A 12,783-nucleotide genomic window follows, 5' to 3' on the forward strand; every position below is an offset into this window, starting at 1 on the left:
GTTTTTGTTTTTTAAATTTTTGGATTTAGGGCCACACCCCCAGCATATGGAAGTTCCCAGGGGTTGAATCAGAGCTACAGTTGCCAGCCTATGCCACAGTTACAGCAACGCGGGATCCAAGCCACACTACAGCTTACGGCAATACTGGATCCTTAACCCACTGAGCGGGGCCGGGGATCGAACCCTCATCCTCGTGGATCCTAGTTAGGTTTGTTAGCATTGAGCCACGACGGCAACTCCAGAGTTATTTTCAATATGCAGGATTCTGGTACTTGTGCTTGTGCAGATCTGTGTTAAATGTCGTTTGAAACCACATCCAGAAGCATGTTGTCAATATGGTGCTCTAAGAAGGACATCTTTTTTTTTAATTTTTATTACAGTTATTTACAATGTTCTGTGAATTTCTGCTGTACAGCAAAGTGACTCAGGACATTTATTTTTAAAGTGATTCAAAAATGTCACAGTTATTAGCTCAATCACAGGTTTTTCACAGTTATTACTGTTATTAGGTAAATCTTCTGGCATAGTTAAATTATATATATGGTTATGTCCTCATTTAAGGAAACAATTTTAACATAAAATTTCTCCAAACTATTGCCTGAATATAAAACATTTAAATAACATTTTTATTTGTTCTCTTTATTTTTAATTGTTATCTATGATAGTTAAATGGCACTTTGCCTTTTTTTTTTTTTTTTTTTGTCCCTTATCTTTTTATGTGCATACCCACGGCATGTGGAAGTTCCCAGGCTGGGGATCAAATCAGAGCTGTAGCTGCTGGGCTACGCCAGATATTCAATATGCAGGATTCTGGTACTTGTGCTTGTGCAGCTCACGGGATCTGAGCTGTCTGCCACCTACACCACAGCTCATGGCAATGCCAGATCCTTAACCCAATGAGGAAGGCCAGGGATCAAACCTGCGTCCTCATGGATGCTAGTCAGGTTCGTTTCTGCTGAGCCACAATGGGAACGCCAACTTTGCCAATTTTTGCTTTGCAATAAAATCCACATAACTGGCTCTATTTCAGACACCACTCTGGAGCTGAGAAATTTTACTGGCAATTTTTGCTCATTCTGGGCTTGATGATTTATTTAGTAAACTACCAGCAGCTCTTTTGTTTTGATTCTTCCTTTATAGTTTCTCCTGCAATATTTTGTTTAATCATCTTATTATTCGGGAGAATGTCCTGGAATAGGTCTGAAAGTATGGTTTTTATAATAATTAAAAATTGGGACATAACAAAAGAATGGGCAGTGAATCCTTTCCAAGCAGTAAGGTTTTATTTTAGCTTATTTTGCAATTAGCAGAGAAAAGAACAGTAGTAGTTGCAGAACTCAATACTGTCCCCAGAAACACTAGAGAATTATGTGTGATTTCCTCTTCCCAACTCCTTTTGCGGAGCATGTCACCTACATGTCAGATCTAGCCTTTGGAGGCAGTGGAAGCAGCCATTGAATCTGAGGCACTGAGTGTTGTTTGCTCCCTGACCACAGTGTTTGGTAAAGGACACGGTTTGGGAAGAAAAAATAAGTTTAAAGAGATGATCAGACTGTCTTTAAACATTTTTCTGTGTACGATGAATGTTTCTCTTCCATCCAGATAATCTCGGCATTTAGTGACAAAGAACTAGCCGCCTATGCAAAAGCCGGTGCTGTGGCAGAAGAGGCTCTGGGAGCCATCAGAACTGTGATTGCATTTGGGGGCCAGAGCAAAGAGCTGGAAAGGTCAGGAACGTTCTTTGCCCACTTGTTCAAAGAACCTGCTTTTACATTTTGTTACGTATTCTCTCGTGGTATGTCTACTGCTTTCCCTTACCTAATGTTAACCCCTTATCCACAACATATAAGCACTCTTTACTAATGGCTGGTGTTTAATGTCAGCTTCTAAAGCAGGGGTCTAACCTTTTTATGTTCCATAGACTCCTTTGGCAGTCTAATGAAACTTAAGGACTTCCTTTTTGGCACATGGAAGTTCCTGGGCCAGGAATAGAACCCGCACCACAGCAATGACAACCAGATCTTTAATTGGCTATGCCAATTAAACTCCATGATTTTAAATGCATAAAACAGGAGTTCCCTGATGGCTCAGAAGGTTAAGGATCCTGCCTTGTCACTGCTGTGGCTCTGGTTACAGCTAGGGCACTCATGGGTTCAATTCCATGCCTAAGAACTTCTGCAGATCTTTGGCATGTCCCCTCCCCCTCACCAAATACATAAAACAAAATACGTAGGATGACAAAGGAAACCAATTATAGTGAAGTACAGTTATCAAAACATTTTAAAATTATGAGGCGGTAAATACACATCTCTGTTTATAACCTATTAAATACTAAGAGCTAACTGTGGGTCTAATAACCACTGTAATCTGAAGTAGGGTTGTGAGTAAAAGCAATTTCAAGATATCTGTAACAATTAGAACATGATATGAGGAGTTCCCATTGTGGCTCAGCAGGTTAAGAACCCGACTAGTATCCACAAGGACATGGATTTGATCCCAGGCCTTGCTCAGTGGGTTGAGGATCCAGCATTGCCGCAAGCTGAAGCGTATGTCTCAGCTGGGGCATATGCGGCTGGGATCCCATGTTGCTGTGACTATGGCGTAGGGTGGCAGCTGCACCTCTGATTAGATCCCCAGCCTGGGAACTTCCATATGCTGCAGGTTCGGTCCTAAAGAGAAAAAAAAAGGGAAAAAAAAGAAAGAAAAGAACATGATGTGAAAATGATCTGGAATTCTATTGGCAACAAAGTCACAGTTACTGCTAATATTATAGTGATTTGTTGCCTGCATTAATAATTAAAGGAGGAGTTCCTGTCGTGGCGCAGTGGTTAACGAATCCGACTAGGAACCATGAGGTTGCGGGTTCGGTCCCTGCCCTTGCTCAGTGGGTTAACGATCCGGCGTTGCCGTGAGCTGTGGTGTAGGTTGCAGACACGGCTCGGATCCCGCGTTGCTGTGGCTCTGGCGTAGGCTGGTAGCTACAGCTCCGATTCAACCCCTAGCCTGGGAACCTCCATATGCCGCAGGAGCGGCCCAAGAAATAGCAACAAAAAAAAAAAAAAAAAATTAAAGGAAATGCTGTATTTCAGTTAGAGGTTAGTGAAATCAAATATATAAATTTTTCTCCCTTCAAGTTCCTTTGCCATGGATTCCAGGTTAAGTACCCTTGCTCTAAAGGAACTTGATAGACAAAAACTTAAATGCCAGAACAAAGCCCCCCTAATAAAGTCTACTCCGATCTATTTAATTGCCCCAACCAGTTTTCTTTAAATAATCCCTTTATATTATAGCTGAAGCATGATTCCATGTAAAGTATTTTCCTTTGCCATTCTACAGGACTCCTGATACTCACCACTCTTTGAAAGAGAAATTCTCTGGAAATTCTCCAGCCTTATAAGCAGATGTTCCCTGGGAGTTCCCTGGTGGTCTAGCAGTTAAGGATCCAGCACTGTCACTGCAATGGCTTGGGTCACTGCTATGGCTCGAGTTCAATCCCTGGTCCTAGAACTTCTTCATGCTGTGGGTGCGGGCCAAAAAAAAAGCAAAAAATTTCCCATATCCTCTCTTTTTCATTCCTTCTTTTTTTCTATTCCTTAAGCCCTCTTCAAAACAGCATGTGCCTGGATCTCTAACCTCTTCCTTTTTCTCTCTCGCTGCTGCTTCCTGTACACAGTAGCCCACACATACCACACAAACCCTCAGTTGGACCTCAGGATGTGAGTGTAATCAGTGCCGCTCCATTAGCTGCAGTAAGCAAGCTGCCCAAGTGAAGGTAATTACAGCATGCCCACCACTGTCACCAGAGCCCCATGTCACCTTGGGCTGATGTCAGCTGCCCATACCTCTCGACCAGGCTGCCTGGGTGTGCTGGGTGTGACATGCTGGTTGTCTCCTCAACGACACAGCTTTGCTAAATGAATGCATCACCAACCCTGAGGAAAGAACACTGAAGAGCTGGGTGCTTTAAGTAATCAAAAGACATAAATTTTCATGGCAGCATAGATTTTTTAAAAAATTAATAAATTCTCAACATCTTATTTGGTTAAACCAAAAGAGATATGATGTCGTTTGTTTTTTGTTAGAAACAGGAACGCACTAATGTGTGTGATATTTTCCCCTTAAGTTTCATTGTATAGCCAGGGGATTTTTTTCTTTCTTTCTTTCTTTCTTTCTTTTTTTTTTTTTTTTTTTAGATAGCCAAAATTAAGTTTTATACACTTTTTGTGTCTAACTTGGAAAGAAAGACTTTTTAAAATTGATGTAAACAAATATTGTTATTTAACAGAACCATTCTAGACATTTGTATCGTTATGTCAAATCCTAGAAGCCTACTATGAATTTTAGTTAATATTAGAAAATAAGACAGTCATAGAACGAGCAACACTTAGGAAGGGATTAAATTCTAAAATAATCTAAAAATATAGGAATAGGAATTATCAGGTTGTGCCAACTATGTGCCAGCAGCACCGTACTAACAACTTTCTATAGTTATCTATCAAACTTATGATCACTTTTACAAGGTAGGCCTTGGTAACTCCATTTTACAAGTGATGAAACTAAAATCTAGAAAAGTTGAGTAAGAACCTATATCCTCTAAGTAGTGACCACTTTATAACCTTGTACCGTGGCTTAACAGTTGTAGGTCAGCCCAGTTGAAAACAAAGCAAAACAAAATCTGAACCAAAGTTAAACAAAAAAGCAAAGCCCCAAATATAAATAACCAAACAAGTAAAATTTCTGTCTCTCATATAATGGGGCAGCAGAGAGAGGGTTTTCTTTTCTCTAGAGAGGAAAAATTGAGCTGTATTAAGAATCTGTTTTAAGAGTTAGTGTTTACATTTCGTAATGTACTTTTATAGTATGTACATTTACATTTATATCCAAATAATATTTACATTTTGAGGTCTTTCCTAATTGGCTTGGTTTCTCTTCTTTCACCTTAACCTTGACTTATGGTGCTGGCCATGAAAGTGACGGTGAGGTTCTCCCAGGATTGAGACATCAGTCCTGGAATGGCCATGGGAACATTAGTGGGACTGGTAGGGACTGAGGAAGATGGATCCAGGCCAGTAAAAAAAAGGCTTAGATCAGCTCTAGTTCCAGCTGATCCTGAATCAGTTCAGTTCGCAAGAAGCCGGGTCTCTCACCAGGGGTTTCTTACTTTGATGGCTTTGTGCCTTAAACCTCCAATTATCCAGGAATTGAATATGATTCATATTTTGGGTTGTTTTCTCATTATAATGTGTTCCCCTCATTTTCTGGTAGGTATCAGAAACATCTAGAAAATGCCAAAAAGATTGGAATTAAAAAAGCTATTTCAGCAAACATCTCCATGGGCATTGCCTTCCTATTAATATATGCATCATATGCTCTGGCCTTCTGGTATGGATCCACTCTAGTTATATCAAAAGAATACACTATTGGAAATGCAATGACAGTAAGTCATTTTCCTAATATTTATGAAGAACCTGAAAATATTGTTTATCCATCTACCTTTTCTTTATTTTCCTCCTTTTCTAAGGATGAGCCATGATTATAGGCTTTTTTCTTTTGGTAAATCTTTGCTCTATCCTGTGGGAGGAGCTGGCCTTCTAGAATAAACAGGGCAGAATTATGAGTGGGGGGAAAGGAAAAAGCATGTAGTTAGACCAATTGAGAAACATATGCAACATATAAATAAATAAAAGTTGAATAAATTTATGAATGAACAACTATGGATTGGAGCCATCTTTGTTCTGCCTATGATTTTTATTATATAAGAAAGTAAACATTATTATTATTATTTTTGCTTTTTAGGGCCACACCCACGGCATATGGAGGTTCCCACGCTAGGGGTCTAATTGGAGCTGAAGCTGCAGCCTACACCACAGCCACAGCAACACCAGATCCTTAACCCACTGAGCAAGGCCAGGGATCAAACCCGCAACCTCGTGGTTCCTAGTTGGATTCATTTCTGCTGCACTACAAAGGGAATCCAGAAAGTAAACATTATTATAGATAAGTCGTAGTGTAAAAGAATGTTAAATTTGCATAATCTAAAACATTTATTGGAAATAAAAGATGAAAAGATATTTTAGTTTGTTTTTCTTTTTCAAAATGAAAATAGCTTCACTCATGATTATAAAAATAATATATCAGAGTTCCCACTGTGGCATGGTGGGTTAAGAATCTGACTGCAGCAGCTCAGGTGGCTGCAGTGCAGGTTGGATACCCAGCCTGAGGCAGTGGGTTGAAGTATCTGGCATTGCCTCAGCTGGCCCGGGGAATCCCTGGAATCCCTGGCCAGTGAGTGAATTGCTGTATGCCGAGGATGCGACCATAAACTCAAAGTAAAATTTAAAAAAATAAAAATAATATACGCTAGCTACACAGAGGATTCAAATATTGAGCGTTTTTTTTTGTTTGTTTGTTTTTTCTTTTCTTTTCTAGGACCATACCTGAGGCATATGGAGGTTCCCAGGCTAGGGGTCTAATCGGAGCTGAAGCTGCTGACCTACGCCAGAGCCACAGCCACAGCAATTCGGGATCCGAGCTGCGTCAGCAATCTACACCACAGCTCATGGCAATGCCGGATCCTTAACCCACTGAGCGAGGCCAGGGATGGAACATGAAATCTCATGGCTCCTAGTCAGATTCGTTAACCACTGAGCCACAACGGGAACTCCCAAATATTGAGTTTTAAATATTGGAAATTAGGAGTTCCCGTCGTGGCTCAGTGGTTAACGAATCTGACGAGAAACCATGAGGTTGTGGGTTCGATCCCTGGCCTCGCTCATTGGGTTAAGGATCTGGCTTTGCCGTGAGCTGTGGTGTAGATTGCAGATGCGGCTCGGTTCCCAAATTGCTGTGGCTGTGGCTCTGGCGTAGGTCAGCAGCTTCAGCTCCGATTAGACCCCTAGCCTGGGAACCTCCATATGCCGTGGGAGCAGCCCTAGGAAAGGCAAAAAGACATAAATAAATAAATAAATAAATAAAATAATGGAAATTATTTAGAGTTACTTGTGATCTAATACTCTTTATATACTTAATGACAGCTTTGGTGTCTTTCTTCCAGATCATTTTTAATATATAGATATATATATATTTTTCAAAATTGGTACTGTAATATGCATACCTTTTTGTAAATTTTTTTTTTTTATAAACCAGCCACATCTTGTGACCTTCTTGCCATGTCAGTGGCGATCAGGACAGCATGTAACTGCTGTTCAACTAGCAATCTTCTAAAATCCGCATTTCCCTGTGTTTCTGACAGAGAACTCTGAACACAGCTTGGGCCCTTGATGATGACCTGGGGACATTATGAAAATTTATCATCTCAAAATGTCCTCTGGGGTGGAACCTTCAGACTCCATCAAGGTGTCGAGATATGTTTGGCTGGATGAGCTTTCTTCATTGCTGGGTCTATTCTTTCTCTTTTGGTCTCCTCTCTGGCAGTCAGCCTGAGCTCCTCACCTGTCTCCCCACCACTTCCTTCCTCATTTGCTGAATTTTACGAAGAAGGCAGATTGAATCCTGACTCTGCTCTCCACCCTTTGTGAAGTATGCTTCCTCTCTGGCCTGCTCTCCCCATGGGTAGTATGTGGACAGTGACTTCCCAGGAGGGCTGCAGGGTGGTGCTCTCGACGCAGAGAGAGCAGTGATGCTCTCTACAGAAGGACCAAGGGCTCTTGTGCATTGACCTAGTAATGTTGATTTTGGTAAAGACACTTTTGCTTCCTTTCTTCTTGGTTCTTCTTTGTATTGCAGACAGTTATAGATATTTGAGTTCTGGGTATGTGAAGTGTTATTGTTACCATTTTCTGAGGAAAGCCAAATTATAAGTAGGCCTTTCACCATGCCCAGGGAGAAAGGACTAATTTCTCTTCATTTATGTTTTCCTTGGTTCACTTATGCTAATTATCTGGATTCCTGAAGCTATATTCTTGGTTTTTCTACATCAATTTATTTTCTTAGTGAAAAGAATAAAAAGGGAAATGTGTTAACTTTGTTTAACTGTAGTACAGAATAGATGTGTAAAGGAATTAATAATCTCAGGTGTGATTTCGTGTTTTAAAATATGTGATCTATTACTTTTTGTATTAAAAATCTTACCAAAACATGTACGTAAAATGGTACTTTTGAAGGAAAATTTCATGGGGCCAAAATCTACCATGTTTCATTTTGAATATTCTGTGTAATTCCATGCACAATTAGAGAAAATCATATAGGACTGGATAATAAGACTGATGGAAAATGTTTTCCTCTGCTGACAGTAGCTTCAGAATCAAGGAATTAAGTGAAAAATTTTTCAGTAGACGTCCAGAAGAAGAGCAAGAGATAGTTTGGCAAGCTAGACAAAAAAAAAAAAAAAAAAAAAAAAAAACATTTTTGAGGTTGAAGAAAACCTTTTGTGCAATAAAATACCATATTAATGTTGTCAATTTTGCTTTTTCGCTGAAAAAATTTTAAAGCATCCAACCTAAACTTGATCGTTTGGGTAGTGTGTGATCCAAACAAATCATATCTGAAAGAATGATAGACACCAGAGTGGGGGCTTATCACTTTTCCTTGTGTTCTTTTGCTCAGGTCTTTTTCTCAATCCTAATCGGAGCCTTCAGTGTTGGACAGGCAGCTCCCTGTATTGATGCTTTTGCCAATGCAAGAGGAGCAGCATATGTGATCTTTGATATTATTGATAATGTGAGTCATTTATTATTTTAATGCTGAAAAAATTCTTTGAGTCTTAGATAATCTGGGTTTAGAATAAATGTCACCTGAAAATTAACTGTGTGAAATGAACCTCTCAGTATTGAATGAAAAAAAATGCCCCTTCTTAATATTTCTGCAAGTCTATCTTTACATAATCAGGTAACACTGATCTCATTTTGAGAAGGTACATCTGTGCTAGTGTGCTATTGGGCTCAAAGCAAAGATGTCTGTCTTCCTAGTTTTTCTCCTTTTCTCTATCATTTTGTAGCCAGGCTTAGAATATTATGATTTGTGTGTGGGTGGAAAAATTATTGGTGGGACCAAAATTGGTAGTATGTTTTGCCGTGGGTTGCCCTCTTCAAAAAAAATGATCACTGTATGTATGGTATAATTTTGAATTAACTATATTGAATAGGTTGTACTGAATGCAGTGAAAAAAAAAAGAAAATAGTTTTGATATATTAAAACACAGAGAAAATGCAGACTAGATAACTGAAATGTGATTGTTTAATCCAAGCAACTCCTGTTTCATTAATCGAAGTCATGAGAAAATTGTTCAGCTTCTGCTTATATTGAAAGTTTACGTTATTCCTAAATAACTTGGCTCTAACCAGTTCTTCAATCTTCTCAACCCAGTCCATTACATTTATTGTTTAGGAATAAGTTAATTTTCACTAAATGCAAAAATATCTGGATATGTCAATTATAGCATTTTTATCGCAGTTGTATAAACATGTATATTTGACAGAAAATTTATGAGGATATACCAGCGAAATAATATATGAAATTAAATGAATATATCCCTTATGTACTTTTCAAGAAAAGCCTATTTTCTGAGAAGGAATATTTCCTTAAGTACACACACAAACTCAGACAGTCTTCAACTTGTGTTCTGTCTCATATGAGGGGAATTATGCCATTCTGGGTCCTATTTTTGGAATTTGCTAAAGCACATTCCTTAAGAATGCAATTGTTTGTCCTATGATGGAATAGTCACTGGATTTTGTTTTATTTAGAATCCTAAAATTGACAGTTTTTCAGAGAGAGGACACAAACCAGTCAACATCAAAGGGAATTTGGAGTTCAGTGATGTTCATTTCTCTTATCCAGCTCGACCTAATGTCAAGGTATTGTAAGTAATAGTTACAGGAATTCCTCATTCACATTGATTGTTTAATCATCTTAAATAATCCAAAGTCTCCATTATTTTGATATGTATGTACTTTTTCCTTTTGGGGTTATATTCCCTTATTTGATTTTTTTTTCAAATTTAAAATTGGATCACATTACTCCTCTTTTAGGCTTTTGATGTGAAATGTGTTCTTTTTCCTTTCTTTTCCCTCTTAGATCTTGAAGGGTCTCAACTTGAGGGTAGAGAGCGGACAGACGGTGGCCCTGGTTGGGAACAGTGGCTGCGGGAAAAGCACGACGGTCCAGTTGATACAGAGGCTCTATGACCCTGATGGGGGTATGGTAAGTGGGAAGAACCACATTCTCCAAAGGGGGAAGTCAGCTACCAATAAGCCCTTTGAAAATGTTTTTTTATTTTTAGTAACAAATTTGCATGTGAATCTAATTTTGGTAAAAAGATTACAGAATTGCCATGCATCTGGGTAATGCCTTTAAGCCCTTGGGCTGTTTTAACAAAAGTATTCATGATAAAATCCAAAGAAGCTGGACAATGCTTTCCCCTGTCCCAACTAAGCTGTTCATAGCCCACTAGATCACTGGAAAAGAGTCATGCAAACCACTGAGAGCATTATTTTCAATGATGCCACTGGGTTTGGTCAAAAATATTCCATACAACAATTGTTTACAGCCTGGCGTTCAGGGTCACAAGAAGTCTTAGAACAGTAATAAAATTCATCAAAGACAGTTGAGTTTTCTTAAGTGTTGGAATATCTGGAGGGGAAAGTGGGATAGTCTCTAAGAAACGTCTGGTGATGTGGGGAAGAATAATAACCTAGGGTGTATTTTTTGCCCATATAAAAAAGTTATAAATCCAAATTTGCAGAAATGTCACAAGCAGGGAACTCACATTTACTCTTCGCTCAGATTCACTAATGGTTTATATTTTGACCCAGTTGCCTTATTATCTTCTTCCCCACTGCATGTTCATGTGTATGTATCACACACTCACACATACATACATACATGCATATTTTTTTCTGAACCTTTGAGAGTGAGTTAAAGATATCATGCCCCTTGACCCCTATGTACTTCAGAATATATTTTCTGAGAAGACTTTCTCTTACATAATCACAAAACAGTCATCAAAATCAGTATCTTTGACATTAATACAATACTAGCCCATAGTATTTATTCAAATTTCCTCAGTTGTACCAACTTTAGGACTTTGAATTTACATGATCTTGAAATGTAATCCAACAATCATGAAAGCAGAAGTTTACAAGTTACAAAGAAAAGCAAAAAGCATCAAAAGGCATTGAGATTCAATAGCGATTGCAAGAATGAATACAAAATTTTCCAGGATACACAAAGTATTTGTTAATTTTTTTTATAAAATTAGCAAACTGTCTTTGAAAAATCTGATATTACTGAGGAGAAATATAAGCCCATCCTCATTTCCTAGAGAAAGTCTAGGTTGGTTCAATTGTAAATAGTTTTATTTATTTTTACAAAAGAACCTAGTGAATGCTAACCACTGTGAATAGCATTTGAAAACATCTTATTTTAAAAATTATTGGAGTAATACATTTTTTAAGAAAAAAATACATGTCAGCAGGAAAAAAAAAATCTCTTCAGAAATTTTGCAACTTAGAGATATTCATAGTTCATACGGTGACCTAGCAATTTTCTACTGTTGAAATAATAGAAGAAATGCCTAGTGGTACTGTTGACCAATTCTGTCTTTCCTTAAACCTCTCTCCAATAAAAATCAGTAAAATTATAATAAAAGAAATCAGTACATTAGACTAAATAATTTATATATATATAAGAAAACTATTATGTGTAATATTTTAGAAATTAATATAGCTAGGATATGAACATGCAGATCACTCACAAAGAAATCTAGATTTGTAATACATTTCAGGATATGTTCAGCCTCACTTATAATTATATACAAATTAAAACAAATATAACATACTACCACACACTTATTAAGTAGGAAAAAAACATTAAAATGATAAAACTCAGAGCTAGTAAATTACAGTGGGGCAGATATATTTATATATTCCTGCTGATGTAAATTATTAAAATCTTTTTAGAGGGTTGTTCATTCAGCCTTTATTCAGCAAATAATAAATGCCCAACATATACCACACATTGTACAGATGAATCAGTTGTTATGGGGGGGAGGAAATAAATCACACCCTTCATCCTGGTAATTCTCTGCTTTTACAAACATTCTTCAGTGTCCCATGAAGGAAGCCAAATATTCAGCAGGTGGGACATGCTAAAGTATGGTGTGTTACATATAGTAAAACATCATAATGCCATCAAAATGATATGTAGACCAGATAGGTAAATGGATATTTTTAGTCAAATATGATAATGGTAAGCAAAAATAATAGCTATGACAAAAATATATAACTCAGTATATCATGACTAATGGAGAATAAACCATCCATGAAAAAACTGTATATGTGAGATAATAAATATCAAAAGAGAGAATACACTTTTTATTTAGTCTTGCACATTGCTGTTTCTTTCCTATTCTCCTTTCTAACCATTGAAATAAGTTAAATGTTAGCTTTTTTTGGTAACAAATTAAAGAGACTTGATGTTTTATACATCAGATGATTTAAAATATTTACGGAAATATTTCTTTTTTTTCAGGTTACCATCGATGGGCAGGATATTAGGACATTTAATGTAAGGTATCTGAGGGAAATAATTGGAGTGGTGAGTCAGGAGCCAGTGCTGTTTTCTACCACAATTGCTGAAAATATTCGTTACGGCCGTGGAAATGTCACCATGGATGAAATAAAGAAGGCTGTCAAGGAAGCCAATGCCTATGAGTTTATCATGAAATTACCACAGGTAAAACCTCTGTTAATGCAATTACCCTTAAAATTAGAATCTTTCCTCGTGCAACTGTGTTCTTTCTTTCAAAGTTTAAGCTAATGTTTG

The 12,783-nt window shown here is 37.7% G+C and overlaps 1 protein-coding gene across 18 annotated transcripts in view; it reads left to right on the forward strand.

Moving 5' to 3' along the window:
• Positions 1–12,783, forward strand: part of ABCB4 (ATP binding cassette subfamily B member 4) — a 90,754-nt gene that overhangs the window by 19,573 nt on the left and 58,398 nt on the right. For 14 of the 18 annotated variants that reach the window (XR_002335872.1, XM_013989596.2, XM_021063454.1 and 11 more), the window contains 6 exons: positions 1,603–1,727; positions 5,266–5,437; positions 8,566–8,679; positions 9,705–9,815; positions 10,036–10,161; positions 12,490–12,693. Coding sequence is in view for 17 of the 18 variants with exons in the window: in XM_013989596.2 (XP_013845050.1) it covers positions 1,603–1,727; positions 5,266–5,437; positions 8,566–8,679; positions 9,705–9,815; positions 10,036–10,161; positions 12,490–12,693 (852 nt within the window). In the remaining variant the exon portion in view is untranslated. The remainder of the gene's footprint in view (positions 1–1,602; positions 1,728–5,265; positions 5,438–8,565; positions 8,680–9,704; positions 9,816–10,035; positions 10,162–12,489; positions 12,694–12,783) is intronic. The other 4 variants (XM_021063464.1, XM_021063462.1, XM_021063463.1 and 1 more) reach the window with 3 other exon arrangements.

This window comes from Sus scrofa, chromosome 9 (genome assembly GCF_000003025.6).
Source record: "Sus scrofa isolate TJ Tabasco breed Duroc chromosome 9, Sscrofa11.1, whole genome shotgun sequence".
Taxonomy (NCBI): domain Eukaryota; kingdom Metazoa; phylum Chordata; class Mammalia; order Artiodactyla; family Suidae; genus Sus; species Sus scrofa.